The sequence below is a fragment of the Oreochromis aureus genome, linkage group 10, assembly GCF_013358895.1.
Source record: "Oreochromis aureus strain Israel breed Guangdong linkage group 10, ZZ_aureus, whole genome shotgun sequence".
NCBI classification, from domain to species: Eukaryota; Metazoa; Chordata; class Actinopteri; order Cichliformes; family Cichlidae; genus Oreochromis; species Oreochromis aureus.
The window spans coordinates 26,524,876-26,545,774 of NC_052951.1; the positions used below are offsets into that span (position 1 = coordinate 26,524,876).

Consider the following 20,899-nt stretch of genomic DNA (forward strand, 5'->3'; position numbering starts at 1 on the left):
CATGTTAAACAAACTTCAACCTCTGACAAAATGGAAGTCAAACAGAAAGGACATTAACACTTTCCTATCAGTCCTTCAGGAACAAACCTAGACATGTTCAGCCTAGCTAATGGGATCACGCTGTGAGGCAGATAGGAACTTCCATGCTTCGATAACGTCTCAATTGTGTGAGTGGGTGAGCGGTGATAGAGGGGACAGTGAGTGAGAGCTGTGCTCACGACAAAGCACCTTTTCTTATCGATAATTGCTTGGCAACAGTAAATCAGCTACCTGATAATTTGATGATTACTCTAGCAAGCCCTTAAACATCTCTATCAATGCTGAATTGTGATTATATCTCTAAGCAAATTACAAGCGCACTGAGCACAGGGCATATTAATCCAATTAAGCATCCACTGGCCTTATTTCCCTCTCTCATTCTCTCTCTATCTTTTTTTTTTTTGTTAATTAAGTAACATTTGATAGGCGTCAAAATGAGATCAAGTATAATTTCATACACATCAAAGCACTAGTTTATAGTTTGGTGCTGATGGAGCATTAAACCATCACCAGGGTACATACACTGTATTATTAGGGTCATTTTGTTTTTTCTTGGTGTTGTAGCACATTGGAGCTTTGTAGTGTCTACATACAAAAATCAAACTTGTTGAAATTGTAATTCTCTTGGTACACCGCCCTAAAGATCAAAAGGGCCAACAGTCTCGCACTGTTGACCCTTACTTGGAGTGTCACAGACTCTCACGGTTGACCAGCTGCAGAAAGTACAATTTAGGCTTTGCAGCATTTCTTGTAAGCTTCAAAGAACATGTCCAGTCCTGCAAAGACAGATGTGAAAAATGCCCACGATTCAGATCCAGAAACAGTTTTATCTAACTTATTTTTAGTCCTAGGTGAAACAACTTCAGCTACACTATAGAGTATATTCAAAGACTGTTGCTGAAAAATAAAGGGAAGTTTAAAATCTGCTGTGTACCCCTGAGTGTACCCATTCATATTAACTGGTGAGTATGTCCAAACTTTTGACTGGTATTATAACTTTTGTTATAACCATCTGACTCTTAAGTCTGACGTCATTAGACCAAACTCTTCTTCACTTCCTAAATTCAAACATACACTGTGGCGTGTCTTCAATTAAATGATTAGTGTGAATGCTCTCCCAGGTGCTACTATAAAGTTTAACATCTGAAATGCATGAAAAAGAGTATTTACAAATTTTAATGGACTTTGAAGTTAGCAAAAAGCTAGCTGAGTAAAGCAAGTTCTGACTAAACACAGTACTTTGGACATAAATGAAGACAGAGAACTAAACAGCAGTAATGTTTGTAGGGTTACTTGGACTAGCTGGCTAGCAGGTATAAAACAGTATGCTACCTGGTGGCTACTTCTAGAACTATGATGATGTATGTTAACTCTCGATCAAAGGTAATGTGACAGTCCATCATATGGTAGTAGAAAGACTGAAAAATGACCACACTTTAGTCAAGAGAACATCAGAGATGATCCATCCACAACACGAGGGTAGTCATTAATATGCTGCTGTGCGCTCTGGATGATTCTGAACTGAAATCTTAGTTGGGCTCTGATTGATTCTTAGTGTGTGGCAAACTGTGAGCCAATGGGCTGTGGCTACATTGTAAGGTTTTAAAAACTGAGCTTAAAGGGACACTGCACATGAGTAGTACTAATGAAACGCCAGAGAGGCTGACAATGACCACAGATTGTTTTTAAAGGCTTCTTCATATCAAATAAAAGAAGATACATATTAAAAAGACATCAGTTAGAACTTGGATCCAGAAGCAGGGTTGATACCTGATTACTTAACAAGCAGATACTAAAACTGGACTGCACCAGTGGTGAGTGAGAGAGCTGTAAGAGTTGTTCTTCATTACCTGTAACTGATGTAGTACATATAAAAACACTTCTAAGTTTAGACATATGAAAGTTTGCTTTTGTATCAAGAAAATTCTGATAATGCTAATATACAAGCTATATTTTGTGCTGTAGTCAGTCATTTTTCATGCTTCAGTTAATTTGAGACCAGGCTTGAAGATGCAAATAAAAAGGATGCAAATGGAACATCTCACCCTTAAGGACCCTTAAGAACTTTAACTGATCTTGTTACTATCTGTGATAACATTGGTCACCTTTCTCACTCACTATGTGTTAACAGACCTCTCTGCATTGAATCACACTTGTTACTAATCTCTGTCTCTCTTCCGCAGCATGTCTTTTATCCTGTCTTCCTTCTCTCACCCCAACCAATCACAGCAGATGGCCCCGCCCCTCCCTGAGCCTGGTTCTGTTGGAGGTTTCTTCCTGTTAAAAGGGAGTTTTTCCTTCCCACTGTCACCAAAGTGCTTGCTCATAGGGGGTCATATGATTGTTGGGTTTTTCTCTGTATTATGTATTCTCTGTATTATTGTAGGGTCTACCTTACAAAATAAAGCGCCTTGAGGCGACTGTTGTTGTGATTTGGCGCTGACAGCACACATTGCCTCTTTAAAGTCTAAATGCTTTTCTATCCTCTCTTTGTGAAACCAGCTCAAGGTTTTGGTGTCACACTGAGACCTTCCATCTAGAGACACCTTTTTGAATAAGCATTAAACATGCATATGAGGGGAAATATCTTGCGGAAAATAGGGGCAGCACGGTGGCACGGTGGTTAGCACTGTTGCCGCACAGCAAGAAGGTCCCGAGTTCAATTCCACCATCTGTGTGGAGTTTGCATGTTCTCCCCATGTTTGCGTGGGTTCCCTCCGGGTACTCCGGCTTCCTCCCACTGTCCAAAGACATGCAGCTTGTGGGGATAGGTTAATTGGATAATCCAAATTGCCACTAGGTGTGAATGTGCGAGTGAATGTTAGTGCGAATGGTTGTCTGTCCCTATGTGTTGGCCCTGCGACAGACTGGCGACCTGTCCAGGGTGTACCCCGCCTCTCGCCCTATGAGAGCTGGGATAGGCTCCAGCGCCCCCCGCGACCCTGAAAAGGATAAGCGGAAGCGAATGGATGGATGGAAGATGAGAAAAAGATTTCCACATGCAAGGCAGATTGTGGTTTAAATCAATGTCACGAGTATCAAGTTATTCTTGACTGGAGAGACATGCTCTCTTGCTCTTACTGTTAAATTGCTAGTGCTATAGATTTCCTTGCCTACAGCTAAAACCATCAGCTAAAGAACAAAACCCGAGAAAGTTCTCTAGGTGCTGTCAGAAACCATTTTTGGAGACAGAGAAAAAAAGATCCAGTGCCTGAGCGCAGACAGAAGTCGAAAAAAACATCTGGGCTCCATATATGGAAAGAAATGAATTACTGCAGGAACAAACTGACCTTCACTGCCTGATAAATCAGTATACTGTATCACGGTTAACAGATTTTCGTAATTTAACAATAGTAACTAACACTTTTAACATGCTCTTTGAAGACTGTTTTTTGGCTGATGCAACAACTTTGAAAGATGAATGTAGCAACAGAGTTTCCTTAAAAGAATTCTTTTAGACATTACTCCTACCCTGTTTCCAACAGACTAAAATGAAACGTTAAAACGATGACATTTTATTAAGCAGATGTCAGCAGCAACAGCAGCTCTTATCAGTTTCATATTTGTTCATATAACAGTGCAAACTTATGGTTATCTGTGTTGACAGCACAGATAAACCACTGGAGCGTGCGGCCAGGCAGAGTTTTGCGACTTACATCGGACTTCCAGGTACATGTGTCGGGCGTCCTGGCCGATGGAGTTGCTGGCGGTGCAGAGGTACTGTCCGGCATATGTGAACTGGACATTTTTCAAGGTGAGAGAGGACACCCGCGCATGACTGCGCACCACCACATTTCTATCAAGGCTCTATAAAGAAGAAGAGAAAGAAATTATTCTCACTTATAAAGCAGGTAGTTTTATATACAACGGGGCTAAAGGATGAGTCTGTATTTGTTGTATTGCTAGTGCAAATGGGACAAATGAGTAGAAGATAACGTGGGAACTATAAACTGAGAAAGCAAGAGTAAAAAAAAGAAAAAGAAAAAAATGTGACAACTGACTGACAGGTGAGCCATGTGAACTGCAGTGCAGAAATACCACAAGAACAGCGGGATGGAGACAACATAAAAGCTACAACTGCAATGAACTCTTCTGAGAGAGAATTTAGTATTCCTTGGATGCTATTAGCTGATAAGGCTAAAATTATTCTATGGGGTTTTTTTTGCATGTGAAGCGAGTGCCACAGGAGCAAACAAATCCTTTCTTTAAATCCTAAAAAAAATAAAAAATAACGTCAGTTGTAAAAATCGTACAAATATGCTGCTAAAATATATTCTTTTCTCATACATATATAAACAGCAACAGACTGTCTGAAAAACTATTGCTGGGATAACTATTAAACCAGTGTCAGAGCCCTGGCTAATAAACTGCAAACTCGATTGCTGTCTTTACCATTTAGCAGTCTGCTTGCAGGTTTACAGGCAGTCTAATTGCACTTGGAACAGTATAACTGCACTTTTAACAAACAGCTTGTTAAATCTGGTTTGTATTTGTATTAAGAGATCACATTTATTAGCCTGCCTACTGAGCTAATACTGCTATTCCAAGCATGTCTTATGCCTCACTTAGAGTGATCTCTTAACAGCTGTGCAGCTGACATCAAAAGTGGCCCAACGACCTCACTTGTTTTTTTAACAAATGCAGTGGATCCTAGCTTCATCTCTGTTGTGCATGTAACCTGATGCAAATACAGGGCCAAAGCAGAGGGGGCTTCAAGTTCTGCACCGTTTTGCGAAGACAAAAAGTGTATTTTCTGTAGGTTTTGAAATCACTTGGCGAAAGTCAGCAGGTGAAAAAAACAACATCGGTAATAAAGAGAAGCCCTATGAAATAATTAATAAAACTGCAAGCCTATAAAACCTGTGGCTGTTAAAAAACGTGTAACAGTTTATCTTTCCTTTGGGGGACACAGCCGACACAAAAAGGAGATATACATCTTCGTTCTAGGTGCCATAGTATTCGCTTTTTATTTTCACATTCTAGCTAGAGCTTCGGCGTAAAAAGCTCTGGACAGTAAACTAGGATATAGATGTAGTATATAACAGAGTCACATTTGTTGTATAAGTATTATGTCAAAAATTGCTTTTCTTTGCAGAGCAGGGTGATGCAGATGTGGCAGAAATATTTCTGCTGTTTACTGAAGATCTGAGGGAGTGTCCTGGAACATTTTGAAAGGGCAGCATTAATCTTGTCTTACTGCAGTAACACAGGAAAGAGCTGTACTGGGTACACTGCTGGAATATAAACAGGAAAAAAGGTTAATAGAGAATAATGCTTTAATAATACAGCACAGGTAGAAGAGAGAGGGGAGACCTTTGAACAGGATTCATTCATTAACCAAATCATTTTAATTACAAAAATGAATTATGGTGGTAGACTTATAAGGTGATGTATGGACAGGAGTTTTTCAGTGTCTTGTATTTTGCAGTCACTGCTGATTTGCTCTGCAGAGCAAATCTTTGTACACGTGTTTTGCTTGTTGTACATTCTGTCCAGCAAGTGTTACATGAAGAGGGAGACTGTCAGGCATAGCATGCACAGGCTCTGTCGGTGTATTCGTTAGATGTAGATCTGCCATTCTCAGCAATCACGGCGCAAGAGCCATTTATGCTTTATCTTTCCAAAACACTAGCTCAATAAAACTATGTTAACACTGTATTATTAGCACGCTGAAATTTTATAACCACGTCCTTCTTGAAAAAAATGAGGCAGTTTAGGCAGATTAAAATAGAACTTTTTAACACAGCAGAGGTTGGTGAGCCGAGCCAACAGTTTAAAAAATGAACTCTACTACATCAAGAATTCAGCTCATGATTAACTGTCTCCCAATTTGGTATCAGGATCCTTTAACAGAACGTGGCACATGAAGATATATATTTGCGGAGAACACCTGAAGGACAGGCCGGACCTGTGCCTCCTCCAAAAATTAAACTTTGAATCTATTGGGAGTGGTCCTTGTCCACTTTAATGTCTAGAATGTTGATTTATGGAGCAACCTGATGGCCCAGGGGTTTAAGGAACAGAACATGAATATACAAAGGGGTAGGCTATTCTTAATTTTAATCCAGCCCGGGACTTGTGTTGCTTGCTTATCATTCCCCATCTATTTCTGCCCTTAATTCTCTTAATTTCTCCACTGTCAAATCTTTCATCAAGGAGAAATATACCAAGAAAACTAAGTGCAATTTCTCTACTTGGCATTCTCAAGCCCTCCGAAGTGTTAAGGCGGGAAAAAGGTTATGATTTTAAGACAACGGTTAATTTAAGGCGACATTTAACAAAAAGCAAATGGTAAATAGAGTTCTATTAAACCATTTCCTTTATCTAGAATTGTCTTTACTTAACATGCACTGAGTTGCTAAAAGAAAAACAAGCAGTCAACTTTGGTAAAACAACATGGTCATATGATCGTCTTATGAGTTGAAAATCAGTCAGTAGGCAGGTTATAATAATCAGACTGTTATCTGGTTTAAGTGTCAAACTGTCTTCCAAAGTGCACTTCTTAATGAAATAAAGATAAAGTGAAAAGGCTTTTCTGTTGTCCTTAGCATAATTTCACCTTTCATGTTCGATTGTCTTCTATGACTAATTGTTTAATGACTGCTTTTCCGGGTTGCTGATTAACACCTGTCAGCTCGGTTCAGCTAACGTCCAATGAAAGTAAGGCCGACGCTATTACTGAAGATCTGTTCGATCCATTCTGTGCTGCAATAAGTACATTCGCTGACAGCTGACTTTCTGTGTGGGCCTACAAGAAAAATGTTTAATGGGCTCGTTTGTTCACATCCAACTCTATGGCTTTATTCTTGGAATTTATTGAAGTAGTCCGCATGATTCAGTTCAAAGTACCTGGGCCTAGGTGCAGCCCCTCAGTCTGAAACAGGCAAATTTAGATCCCTTCCTCCTCCCTTTAGGATAGCTTTCTTCTTATAGGTCTTTGCATTGGTCTGTGCTTAGGAATAGCTGCTCTCACTGACATCATACAAAGCCAAAAAAACCCTTTCAACTGAGATGAAGTCTTTAGCCTTACCTCTTTGCTCACGTGTATTCCTACATAACACTGAACTCTTTAATTTAACTTAAGGCATCTTAATCGTCCACAGTCCAGCAATAACAGTAAAATAGCTCAGAAGATCGTATGTGCAACATGAAATTCAACATGTAAATACTGGAAGCAAGCAAAAAGTATCAGTAAATCACTCGAACAAAGTAATAGCAATAATAAAAACACCAAAGAAGTAGTCTTTAACATAACTTCTGTACTAAAGAGCACAGTCAAGGATGTACAAGTGCTGAAATTTCTGTAGTAACCCTTGGATTAGACTGGGCTCAGAGAGGTAAGAAAAACTGAAAGCGTTCCCGCTAAAACATAAAAGCATAGGTCACAGCAGCGGATCCATAAAACACGCAACTTAAAACCCAGTCAACAGCCCAACGAGGTGACTTGATAATTGTCACATGCTGGGATAAGGCTGTTAAACAGGCGTGTGGAATTCAATAGTTTAAACAAACCTTCACAGCATTACATCAGCAGGAAATGAGTGCCATGAATGATGCACTTATTAAAGCAAGTTATTGAAGCCAGTTAGGACAAACCTGTCAAAACTCTGAATCTGTGTGTTATGGATGCTGAATATGACAGTTAATTCTTAGCTTGGTTCCTTGTCACACATGTGTGGCAGTGGTGAGTGAAGTGAGCTGATTGTACTGTGTCAGGTCTATCTAAAGGTAGTAATTGTGTTTGCAGTGGGCCAAGCGTGTGCATGTTTTTCTTTTGTGCCGAACAACAGAACAGGAAGCTCAAGTGCTTCGGGATTTTTAAAAAAATGCAAACACACTTGGCATCCTTAAGCTTACCCTGTAAAAATGCTTGTTAATGCCATTCTAAGAGTTCTGCCTAAACATGAGCCTTAAAAGTGGACACTGCAAACAGAATTCTGTCAACCTTCTTTGTATTAGAGGTTGAAAAAATCCTCTCAAATCCTGGAGAAACAAAATCAAAACTCTCTACTTGGCTACATATGATCAGGGGCAAGGAAGACTTTTTTTTTTCTTTTGGGTGAACTGACCTAGTGAGACCACAGTATAAATGAGGCCCCAGGTGACTGAATGAGGCAGCTTCTACAGTGTACAGTTGAAGCAAAAACATGCAGGCCCCTGGCCCATGACAGAAGGCTACACCATTAAAATCCAGTCTGTTATTTGCTAGAGTTTGGTGAGTTAGAGTTTGCTCACAGCAGAGCAGGCACTGTGTTTTTTTGGTGTCCAGCTGCTGATCAATCAACAATGCAGGATTTATCTTTTTTTTTTTTTCATGCAAACTCTGAGCATTCACCACACTGTGCAGCAGGAAACAAAGAATGGAGCTACTTGGTCTACACTCAGATGCCTGTGTCTCACATGGAAATTTGTTGACAAAAATAAACAGGGATAAACTAATGGAGCAAGTCTAAATGTATACTGGAACTAAATGTATTAAATGAACTGTACTACGTGGCTATTAGTCTACACATTAAGTGCAAAACTAAATATGGTGCATATTAAATGTAGGCTGAGTGATAACACTTCTGCTCTGCAAACAAAAACAAAAAAAGGTGGTGGGGGTAAAAGTGGTAGTCTATGATGTAAGTCTGGGCTAGTACGTCTAGAATCAGGCTACGATATTTAGTAGCCATACCTCGTATGTGTCTGGTCGAGTCCAAGAGGCCTAGAGAGGACAGAAGCAAAGAGGCAAAGACAAACAGCGACACAGTGGAACAAAGTGAGCTTTTGGAAATGACCCACATAGAACGAATGCAGACTGGCTTCAATGTGCAATGATTGAATCTTTTAAATACCGTACCATGGGTTTGTTTTAGATTGTTACAGCAAAATCATGCAAATACATTGTTGCCAATTAATTTCCAGAATATGTACAAGTGTGTTTTCTCCCTTCTTGGTAGTTTCTGGTTTATATCTGTCTTTTAAATGCTATCAATCATAGTTTACTTTGTTTTTGCGACAGACAACATATGAAAGATGGAAGTAGCCTCTGGGTCTGAAGAGGTAAGCAGATTGCACATAATGACTTCAGTAAGCACTGTCCTGATTAATAAACGGTCATAAAATATTCACATTTAGAGTAAAATAGGTAACAGAGGAATGAGGGATTAAAGATGTAGCTACTTGTGGGAGAAAAGTTGAAAACTCATGAACATGTATCCTCATTTTCTCAGATTACTTCTTGCTTAATCATATGTGATTCCAAAAATGCCAAATGGGAACAGCCAAATAATCAAAATGGGACTTAATAAACCAGTGGCTGGCATCAGAGTGGTAAAGACCTTAGGCACTCTTTTATAAACCATCTAAGATTTCTGCATTTGTATTAAATCAGTGATGCCATCTTGCAGTAATGTAACTACAATTTAAAAAAAGATAGAATACCAAATATCAAGGGTAGTTACCACTTTGCCTTTCAGGCAAACAGCCGTGATTTTTTACAAGATTTCTAGAAGCGGGACTTGGCACTGTTCTGATGTTGTTTATGAAAACTACAGATTGGATCCAGCTGAATAATTTCATTCAAAGCTTTATTTATTATAATTAAATAATTAAGACTAATGATGTCATAAATATATTATATCCCTCTGTTGACGTATTGAAGGCTAGCTGAACATTTGGCATTATCTAGTTCAAGGTTTTCTTAATGTGAAAATGACTGTTATGATGAGGGTCAGGCTTTCCAACTTGGCAATCAAGGAAGTAACAGAACTGGTCAAAATGCCAAACTCGAGCACATTTTCCTAGAGCTGCATGGGGCCAGTTATTAATTAATATACTCTAATAAGAGAGAATTTGGAGGCACACTAAGGAAAACAAGGCACTGCAACTAATTATACAAGAACCACTACCGGCACCTAGGGACTTTGTTTCCTAATCAGCACATTTTCTCATCATGGCTTATGTATCTTGATTAACTCATTCATGTAAGTACAGAACATTGACTTCCACCACTTATCCTCTATTAATATAAACTACATACAGATTTCTATCATGTGGTATAAACGTTCAAACCACAAAGACCCTCAGCCGAACTGAGATGATGTCTTAATCATACATTACACAATGACGCCATTAGCTGTGTTTTTCTCAACCCAGTAATATTCAAAAGAAGAAGCCGAAGCCAGTAAAATTCCTGTTCTGTCATTGCACATCATTACGAATATGTCTGTGCTCTTGTACCCTGGCTGGTATGATGTAGAACTAGAATGTGAATGGAAGACAGAGCGTGGCAAACAGGAAAGTAATGATGAATGAAGATCCAATGAAAATTAGTGACAGCTATTACCAAATGATCAGCGGGATTTTCTGACTACAGCAACATTAAATCAAAATGTATCTGACAGTGATAGATAGGGAGGAGAGGGATGATGACAGCCTGTGAATAGAAGACATTCAGTGGCAACTGTGAATACGACATGCAAGTCCTGTCTTGCAGGTGGAAGATTACATTCAGAAAGTCGCAATACAGTCACGGCTGCCGCAGCTGATTGGCAGTGATAAATTGCACAGTTAATGGGAAAATATGAGAATATTTTAACTGACTCAAATGTACAAACTGATCATTTTCCAGCACAACCGGAGTGGTGAATGGATAATTTGCACAAGTTTGCCATTAAGTCTAAAATAAAATCCGTCTCAGTTTAACAACAACTTCTCGAAATGTCTGCATTACAAGAACTGAATAAATAGCACATTCTTCTTTAGCGCAATGTTGTTCAGAAACTACAATATCCTACGGTTTATTCCATTCTTAAAGACCTCATCGTTCCATATTCCCCCAATAGAGCACTTTGCTCTTGGATTGAGGGCTTACTTGCTAGGATATAAAAGTAGAGTGGGAGCTTCAAGCTTCAGGCCCCTCGTCTGTTGAACCAGCTCCCAGCTTAAATTTGGGACACACACTGTGTCTAAACTTTTAAATTAAATTTAAAAAGTAAAGCTTAAAACTTTCCGTTTTTGATAAAGCTTAGCTATTTAGGACTCAAGTGTTTCTTGTTTGCATCTAACCATTAGTTATTATTAATCTCTGGCTCTCTTGCACAGTGTGTCTTTTGTCCCATGTCTCTCCCCAGTCGTAGCAGATGGCTGCCCCCTCCCTGAGCCTGGTTCTGGAGTTTTCTTCCTGCTAAAAATGAGTTTTTCCTTCCCACTGCCACTAAGTGCTCGCTCATATGGGGTCATCTGAATGCTGGAGCTTTCACTCTATTACAGTAGGGTAATAGATAATAGATGATAAAAAGCACCTTGAAGTGACTGTCGGGATTTGGTGCATTATAAATAAAACTGAATTGATTTAAATCATCCTGCTGCTGTAAATATAACTGCCACATTTGGTGCACAGTCTCACAATAATGTTATATTTTCTCCAATTAGCTATCTGAATGCTTAAACAACTGTATCAGCGATATTTACAATTATTAGTATAGAGAATGTTTACAATATGACTAGAAGAGAGTTTGTCAGACAGTGATTACCATGGTCATTTTAGTTTTATATTATTCCACCAAAAATCAATAGTTCATTTCACAGAGATACATTTAATGTGAAAATGAGCTACATGGTACCTTTCAGACATAATTCATCACAATGCACCAGCTGACAGAGCATGTTAAATGAAGTAGGCCAGCATGGCCCAAAATACTGTGCAGCTGACTCTCTTATGCCCTGTGGGAAATAACAGGACAGGTGCTTTCATTGCATTTAGAGTGTGTAGCTCCAAGAGTAGCTTCTCTATTGTTGTTACACACCTGTGTCATTTGAAACATTTGAAGAATAACTGTGTCTCCTATGGCAGGGCAACAAACGTTGTTGAACCATTTTTGTGTGAGAACATATTTCACAGGAGTTACAATACCTCTCAACAGTCAAACAAAAAATGGACTCGGGGTTTTCATGCTAAATGCTGCTAGTAGTGACAGGGTACAGCTTATCTTATGCCTAATTAAATGCCAGCATATTGTTGGCAGGAACAAGAAAATGTGTGATATACAAGTTTTATGCCAAATCATGTTTTTTTCCCTGTTATTCCACAGCAAATGTCCCAAGGCCAGCAACCAGTCTGCAACCCAGCTGTTCTGTGTATCAGGAAAATATGCAGTGTCCAACTTTAGTGCTTTTAGAAGTAATATAAACATGTAGCAGTATGTAACGCATGCTGAATCACAAACCAGTGCATGAAATGTCTTTCCCGAATCCAAAAACCTGGTGGAGGCAGCGAGGTAATTATCTTAATACTGTTTACTGCATTCACAGAAAATTACCCCTCTGAAGTGACTAATCTGTTTGCTGCTAGCACGATGTGCATTGTCAGAATAGACCGTTAAGATGGATTTTTCAAAATTATACAATTTTAATGAGCTGATAAGAGCATAACAATAGACTTCGGATGAGACTCTCTCACCAGGCTGGCAACTGCCAGAATGCTGTGACCACTGTAATGGAGAAAATAAGGAAAGGAATGGTGTTCATAGGTTCCACATCCTAAGAAGCCGTTTACCATACCCTATAAGCAAAGCTTTAATCCAGTGTTATCTCCAGTGCTCCTGAAGGACATGAAGAGGAAAAACTAGGATATACGCCAAAGCATGACAAAGATGCATAACCCTTATGTGGCTGCTTTACTCATATCGTGTTCATCCTGGGAAAAAAGTGCCCACTCGTTCCCAAAGTGGATTATCGCAGTAGTTTGCCAGAGTGGCATAACTGGGATCACAACAATCTGATTCATAGCAATAATTAAGCCAATGCCAATTAAATCATTTTCACTTTGTTTTTTAAACTCTTGTTTGAGTTCCTGTGAATTTAAAAAGAGCGCTTTTTATAGTAAATTCACAAAAAAAGGAAAGAAATTTCCATTAAGATGTAAGATGCGCTGTTAAAAACATGAGGGGAGACATAGGAAGTCTACACTCTCTCTCCTTTATCAATCACAATGTAAATGTACAAAAGCATTAAAGCAACTCGGGCTGTATAAGACAAGGCTGTCAAAAGTTCACAGAGATCGTGAAGGCAACATCAAAACCTCATTGTGCAAAGTTCAAACTCATGTAACAATGAGAAATTTACTAAGCACTTTTAGCTGCATTCCCAGCATGCGGGTTGAGTTGAATGGCCAACTGATTAGTTATTAATGCCATGAGATGAAAAGTGACGGAAGTGAAAATAATTGGTGGGATTTCGAGGCTGAATTTAAAAAATGAAAGTTAGTGAACGGCTGACAAAATTCCTTAAAAATGTCCATGTGGGTTTTTGCAAATTGAAATTGCAGTCATGCCTTTTTCTGAAAATTGTATTTAATAACAGCTGTTCCACATCCAATGCCAACAAATCTGGAGAGCATGTGCTGTATTGTATATTACAGTGCAGGTCATAATATGTAAGTGGTACAAATTATCTGGAAATATGTGGAGGCTCTGTTCTAGCTTTCATCCACTATCTTTTCTGAATGACAATTTTTTGAATATGTTGTTTGCCATATTGTTCCTTAAAAGCAAAAATGTTTTAGGCAAATTTCTCAAACAACTGTAGTTTTATTTTTTGGTACCTCTCTATCATTAGCACCCCTTTTCCTAAAAACACTTCTATTAACTGAAAAAAAGAGTTTCTGGTGCATGACCACACAACAACTCTACCTGTTCTCCTTCAGTGAAGACCTTGTTTCCAAAACTCCAGGAAATTGTAGGTGTTGGGTCACCGGAAGCCTGACATGTCAGGATGACTTGATCATCAAACTCCGAAGCAGTTTGGTTACTCAAGTAGGTAATGTTGGGTTGGACTAGAAACAAGACAGAAACTGTTATTAGAATTGGTTTTCTAGACACCTCATAAATGTGGGTACCTTTGGTTTAATGCTCCTTCAACGAGAAGCAGCGGGGTAATTTCAAATATTTAATCTGTTTCTTTATTCTTTTTTAAACAGCTAATAGATGCTTGACATTTATTAACAGCTATTGCCACTAATCCACCTGCCCTTTTTCTATTAACTGGGTTTAACAGTAGAGGCGGAAAAATTCTGAGGTTCAAATCACCACATAAACTCATCAGCTGCTGGCCGATGAATAAATGTGATCAAATGACCATGTCACTGTGAATGACACATTTGACATGGCCATTTGATCCATGGCTGATAGAGACGTTTCAGTATTACTCACTGGGGTGGTTTCATACCCCAGTGAGTTATAACAGAGCCACAAGATTAGATAATTCCCTCATAAAGAAATACTGCACTTTATGTTTCACAGCTGTGTAAGGAAAAGCTGCGTAAGAGTCTGCAGCAAATGGCACAAAATACAACAAAGAAATGTCAGAGATGATAAAAAAAAAACAGCCGCCGTGTTCTTTATGCTAAGCAAACCATCAGCAAATGGAGTCATTTTCTTACCAAACACGCTTAGGCTGACTTCCTCCGTTTTCTCTCCCGCCTTGTTCTTGGCGATGCACGCGTAATCTCCTTCATCCACTTTGGTGACATGTTTTATTAACAATTCTGAACCATCCTCATTGAGGTTGTACTTATCGCCGTCTTCAAGGACAACACCGTTACTGTAGCAAGGGGGGAAAAAAAGAGGAAAAGACAAGTGTCCGCGTCACATGTATTTACTTGCACAACTTGAGGAGCCTACGAATAAGTTTCTAAACTCACTGACAAAGAACAGTTGGGGTTTTATCTACTGAGGCAAGCAGCTCGCAGACAACAAAGGCTGGCAGACCAAAAAACGCTGTCCTGTGCTCAGTGCTTCTAAGAACACCTCCAACATTGCCTCAGATTCTGTTTGCCTTTGGTCTCCTTCAGCCTTGTTTTTAAGAAGGTCATACACCAATTGTATGATGACGACGCTTCTTTTAGATTTCAGAAAACACTCCTACTCTCAGGAGCCAAACTTTCACTTGAGGTTAGAATCTCTCTTTTTTTTTGTAGTGAATTAAGTGTTCGTAGACCTGGAGTAGCAGCATCGCTCCAGCAGCCAGACAGTGAATGACAGGCCTGTCAGCAACTAGAACAAATAGAGCTTTACCCCTATGTTTTTTTCACCGCCTCACCCACCTATCCTCCCAACAACCTTCCAGTCCGTCTTAACCCTCTTCTAGCCAGGGCCTGCTTCTTCCTCAGGATCACACATTAGATCTGCTGCATGAAAGACAGCTGTGAGCGGGATTTGAGTTCAGTCGTCTTATTTACTCATGCAGCAGCAATAATGCTTTGTCTACAGGTTCCTCCTCACAGCAGCGGTGCTGCTGCATTCAGACATGAATGATGCACCAAGAATATTAACGTGCACTCAGCAAACAGCTGCATGAAAAAAAAACGCGTTCGGGCTGACGTCCTCGGTTTCCTCTCCTGAAAACATACATTTGCACAAGTCGGTGGTCATCAAACAAAAATATCCTGTTCCAGCACACACATGCTAGGTGCACTGTTAAGTTTATGTTTAAAATCATTACTAACTTAGTAAACCTCTTTAATCATTAAACACAAATCAGGTACCAATTATCGAACTACTGATTAGTGGTTGCTAAGATGCATATACACTTCCTGCTTGTTGACCTATTCACAATCCCTTTAAATATAAATTAACAAGTGTCATGTAAAAATTAACTTTATCAAAAGCAAGCCTGCATGAAAGGGGTCAGAGACAGAAGGATAAAGGGGACTGACTGGTAAGCTATGAAGAGCAAAGTCACAAATCTGGTCTGGTCACGCTACTGTATGCAGAGATTTATTATTTCCTTATTATTACTGTGTCCAGCAGCTGGAGAAAAAACAACAGAGATACCCCGACAGCTGCCTCGGGTAGCACACATCCTGCTAAAGGGTAGCCTCACACTTATGAAAATGTCACTGTTAAATTGACGCTCCTTGCTGCACAAAAGATAAAAAACCCTGAGGTCCTTTTTGATTAGGAATGTTTGTAACTAATTGAACTGACCTGTAAATATAAATTGCAGCCATTAGCGTAGCATAACAAATTCCTAATTGCCATGGAATGAAGTTTCAGGAAGACTAATCTTATGCAGATGTAGCTCCGTCCTATCAACCCTTTATCTGGTAAGAGGCAAAAACACATGACTCATTTACCCTTTTACTGTGGAAGTTATTACACAGATTTTGATCATTAAGGTAAAAAGCCATCAGAATATCTCTCCATATCATTGTGTCATAAAATGGACTGCTGAAATGAAAAAGCAAAAGGTAACGGTATATAAATCTCCCGCTCGCTAATGAATACTAATGAGTGTGACTTATAATGAGTTTCCATTGAAAAGCTGGAATTAATAAAAGCCCTCTATGTGCTTTAAGTACTAGTACACTGTATAGTGCATAGTTTGTCTTCCGTTGCTCTGCTGCAAATATCATTCATCTCAGCTTAATCTTATCAGGCTGCTTTTACCTGCTTGGCAGATTGCCACTTAGAGAGGGGGGGGGTCATTTGTATTGACTTCAGTGCTTCTTTTTGGAAGGATTACTGTGCATCAAGCATAACATTTTGTAATTCATAATTATTCATACCATTGCTCTAACTAATATTGCTTGTTTAGAGGTCAAGAACAAGCGGATCTGAACACGAAAAAAAGAATAAATAAAATGCTTCATTTTTTGTGGAAGCTCAAAAGTGCTCCTGATGTGATCCGGGGTAAATCTGAACTCTACTCGTCACAACAGCCAGATAACAAGATTGAATGACGTACTGTGCCCAAGTAACGGTGGGTTCCGGGAAGCCATCTGCATCACAAGCCAGTAAAGCTGATTTACCAACGTCTGCTGTAGCGTTGACTCCTGGGTGCCTGACACGGATGGTGGGAAGCACTGAAAAAGATGCAAGATTAATTTGAATTTCAAGTAACTAATGTGTATTTATAAATTATATTTAAAGAGGTTTAATGTAGATATGTAGATTCAAAACCATTAAATGATTGTATTGCTTATTTTGGGGGTCTTTAATTCCATATAAAATTAACCAAACACTTAAAAAGGTTCACAAAAAAGACCCCTCATATGGTATGCCTTTTTTTAAACAACTACCGAACCCACATGGTGATGTGTAATTGTGGTAAAGTTTACCCAAAATGCAGTTTGCTCCAGTGAGTTGTGATAAAACAGACTGGATGTTTCAAAATAACTGAAATGAACATATTTCACACACATAATTATATTTCCCATAGTTACACGTCTACTTCTTAAATTACTCAGAGGGTTCGAAAATAAAAATTCAATTATCGATGAAAATCTACAGAGTAGTTTTTAAGGAGTGATATTTCCTCAAGAAAATCGCCCAAAATAATCTTTTTAAATATATTTTTCAAAATTCTTCATCCTGACAGTTAAAGGACTTTGATATTTAAAAGCAATTTGGGGATAATGTTGCTACTAAAGGTCAGAGCATCTGCAACATTTTCTGAGAAATCCACAAATTTAAAACCAGTTTCTCGTCATTCTGGTCTGTAGTTGTTTGAATATATTTCTCTAAACCAGAAACTTGAAAAAGATGGCTAGATGATCTGACTAACTATCATTGGAGCAACAAAAAAGTTTTAAGGGTTTTAGAGCCATCTGGCTCATTACTGAACCCTGCTCTGTTAAGCCAAAACCACACATTGATAAACAGCAGGGCAGGCAGAGCATAGAAGGTGGTGTATACACTGCTTACCGTTAACAATGACCTTCATAGTCTTGAAGTCAATTTCTCCCCTGGCCATGACACGAGCCTCACAAGTGTATGTGCCCTCATCTGTCTTTTTAATGCTGCGGATCTGCAGATGGCCATTATCCATGATCTTAAATCGAACTACAAAAAAACAGGACAAAAAAGAACAAAGGATCAAGATTGTGAAGATTACATTCTCAACAACACAGTGGGACAAAAGAAACGTATGATTTAATAAGTCTACCATTAATTAAGGGATGATCATAAAATGAGAGCAGTGTGAACTGTATGCTTAAATGAAACACTGAGACAGGAAGTTGGGGCAAGATTAAGAAAATCCTTCCTGGTAATCAAATTATTAGATAAGAGAGAGCTTCATGACACTCTGGCTACAGTAAACATACTTTATCAATGTTTTAATCAAACCCAGATCCCTGACAAACTGTTGCACCTCTAATTAAACAATGCACAGTAACACAGCGAGCTGGTGTTATTTTTCACACATTATTGAGAAAAACTATCCAGCACTTATTAAAATCCACAATTTAGACATTACACAGGGGACTTTTTTTATTTACTTTTTGTTGACGATCTGCATATTATTAATTTTAGTAATGAATGTTGCCTCAATAAAGTGACGTGTTCTTCCTATCAAGTTTGAGAGTTATACAGTTTACTGAACCAATAATTCCACCTCAGCGACTCCTACCACATCACACCATCCGTGGAAGTGAAAAATTTACATAGTGTATAAAAAATAAATGACTGAAATGTTCAAAAGCTTTTAAAGTTTAATCCAAGAGTCTAAAAGTTAAGAGGAAACAAAGCTTTTGTTAAACAGCTCTTATTCAGGTCACCGTGACACATTTTAGAAGGAAGAGTTACTGTTGGGATTTTTAACTCTGCAGCTTGCAGCACAGGGTTAGGTCAGCTACTGCACTGAAGAAAATTGCATAAGCAGTTTTTAGTTTTCAGTGTCGGTTACAATTAGTGGCTTTTCCAGTGAAAAACACATTCCTTGACAAGAATCCAAGAACAAAGGCAGGCTTAGCACAACAGTGTGGTGACTCCAGGCTCTCCAGCGGTCACCGAGGGAGGGGTTACTTTAAGGTTAAAATAGGCCCCGGTTCAAGTGTGAAACAAAACCCAGACTCCTGTTTTATGTCCAGCTCCCACACTAGATCCTAGTTTTTCACTGAACTTGCTAAGCCATGGCTGTTTTGGACCAATTTGGTCAATGCTCCTCCCAAGAAAGAAGCTATTGCCAGATTAAATGATTACCAAATATTGTACATGAATTTAGGCCCTCCTCATATTTTTGGCCAGAAGGGACCAAACGCTGAAAAGCTCATAATTTCATCTTACACAGAAGACAGCTTGGATTCACAGCAGCTACATTAGATTAGATTTTTTGGCCTAGACTTTCTGGCAAAATGTTCTCCCATCCCTTCAGCAACACTTACAGTTTTATATGTTCGGTATGTACACACTCAGTTTCCTCCACAGCTGAGCTAAACACCTTGGTTTGTGTGCTTACTGGCAAAGCAGAAATGGTTCAAAACACAGGACAAACAACGGATAAAGGGATACAAGAAGAATTTGAAAAGTTTTTATAGAGTTTTGAGTGTTTTTCCCCTCTTTGTGTGACATGACTCACTACAGACAACCATGGTATCAAAGTAAAACTTGAACTTATTCCACTTTTTAAGCATAAAGGCAGTGTTTTTTTGATATACTAATGTGGCATATGGATAAAATAGATGTTCCACAACGTGTAACAATTACATCAAAGCTACATCTCTGATCATCCGTGTGCAGTGAGAACAAGACCCAATTGTGTACATCAAACACCTTTAACTCCCTAAACACGAAATTCCTTTATTAAGAAAGAGTTAGAGGTAAAAAAATGTTGTTAAAATGCATGTATGTGTATATTTATAAAGATAAGACTATCCTGATGGCTGAGCTTTTTTTGTTTTTGGTCTTTTTTATGCGTTTCAGGATTTCCTGCTTCCAGTTTTTCTGTTCTTGTGGGTTTATGATTATTATTATTATTGTTGTTCTTGCCTCCCCACTGTTCCTCTGTAATGTGTTTACTATTAGTTGTCTTTTCTCTGTGATTACTATGGTTGTTTCCTGCTTTACTTTAACAGTTAATTTTCTCTGGTGTTTCAATTCGGTTTTGAGCCTCTGTTTGATTTTTCTGCATAACTTTCATCTGCATTTTCTTCCTCTGCCGTGTGTGTGATCCACAATCAGTGTGCAGTGTATAAAGAGCCCTTCCTTCTCTTTGTTGCATTGTCTGTGTTTTTATGCTTCTTTTTCTCCTCTAGTGCTGTCCATTTTCTTCTTTGGATTCATAATCTGGCTTTTTTTGGATTCCATCATTTTTCTTTTAAATTGTCTTTCATTATCTGTTGGAATTCATATGAAATCAAAACTGATTAAAGCTCGCTTTCTGTTTGAGATCTGCCTCATGCATCCTGGGTGTGGGTCCTTAAATCTGCACTCCGTACAAGATCAGATTGAGACATGAGGAGCAATAGTAAGATCTCATCACCGTGAATGAGCAGGCATGAAAGACGTCAGGTATGACCTGAAGTCAGAACATGAGATGGAGGAACTGTGACTGAGGTGGTTTGCAAACTGTTTTTGCACATGAGCAGCAATAATGGGCAGACTGAGGCAACTTTTGCTTTTGCGGCTGAACTTCACTTCATCATTGCCAAAACAGATGCTATGATTAAGATTTGCAAAGTAACAAAATAATCTGATTCTAAACTAGCAAATCTGGGTAGGTATTATTACAGTTTTTTTGTTGTTATTGTTGTTAGTGACAGCAGAAGCTTTCTTAGATTACACTTTCCTTCCTTAAAAAAAACATGCTGAGTTTTTCAGATTTTTTTTCCCAACTATAGTTTTCCTTTATTTGGCGAAATTAAACTCCGGTGTGCCCTCAGACACATTTTCTAGTGACAATAACCACCTCTTGCTAGGCCCAAAAATACAATTTTCATGTTCACGCATCATCTATGAGGTCTAAAACTACTTTCCAATGGAAAACGGTTGGCTTTGTTCATAGATGATGGGCAGCAGGAGAGGGAGATGAGGAATAGTGTGGCAAATTGATTGGAAAGCATGAACTGGCAAACAGCACTGGCAGGGAGGTAAGG

At 38.8% G+C, this 20,899-nt stretch overlaps 1 protein-coding gene across 11 annotated transcripts in view; it reads right to left on the reverse strand.

The window, feature by feature from the left end:
* Positions 1 to 20,899, reverse strand: part of ncam1a (neural cell adhesion molecule 1a) — a 258,851-nt gene that overhangs the window by 50,670 nt on the left and 187,282 nt on the right. For all 11 annotated transcript variants that reach the window (XM_039617944.1, XM_031747586.2, XM_031747585.2 and 8 more), the window contains exons 5-9: positions 17,730 to 17,867; positions 16,771 to 16,888; positions 14,465 to 14,625; positions 13,716 to 13,858; positions 3,696 to 3,846 (exon numbers count right to left, since the gene is read on the reverse strand). In XM_039617944.1, the coding sequence (XP_039473878.1) occupies positions 3,696 to 3,846; positions 13,716 to 13,858; positions 14,465 to 14,625; positions 16,771 to 16,888; positions 17,730 to 17,867 (711 nt within the window). The remainder of the gene's footprint in view (positions 1 to 3,695; positions 3,847 to 13,715; positions 13,859 to 14,464; positions 14,626 to 16,770; positions 16,889 to 17,729; positions 17,868 to 20,899) is intronic.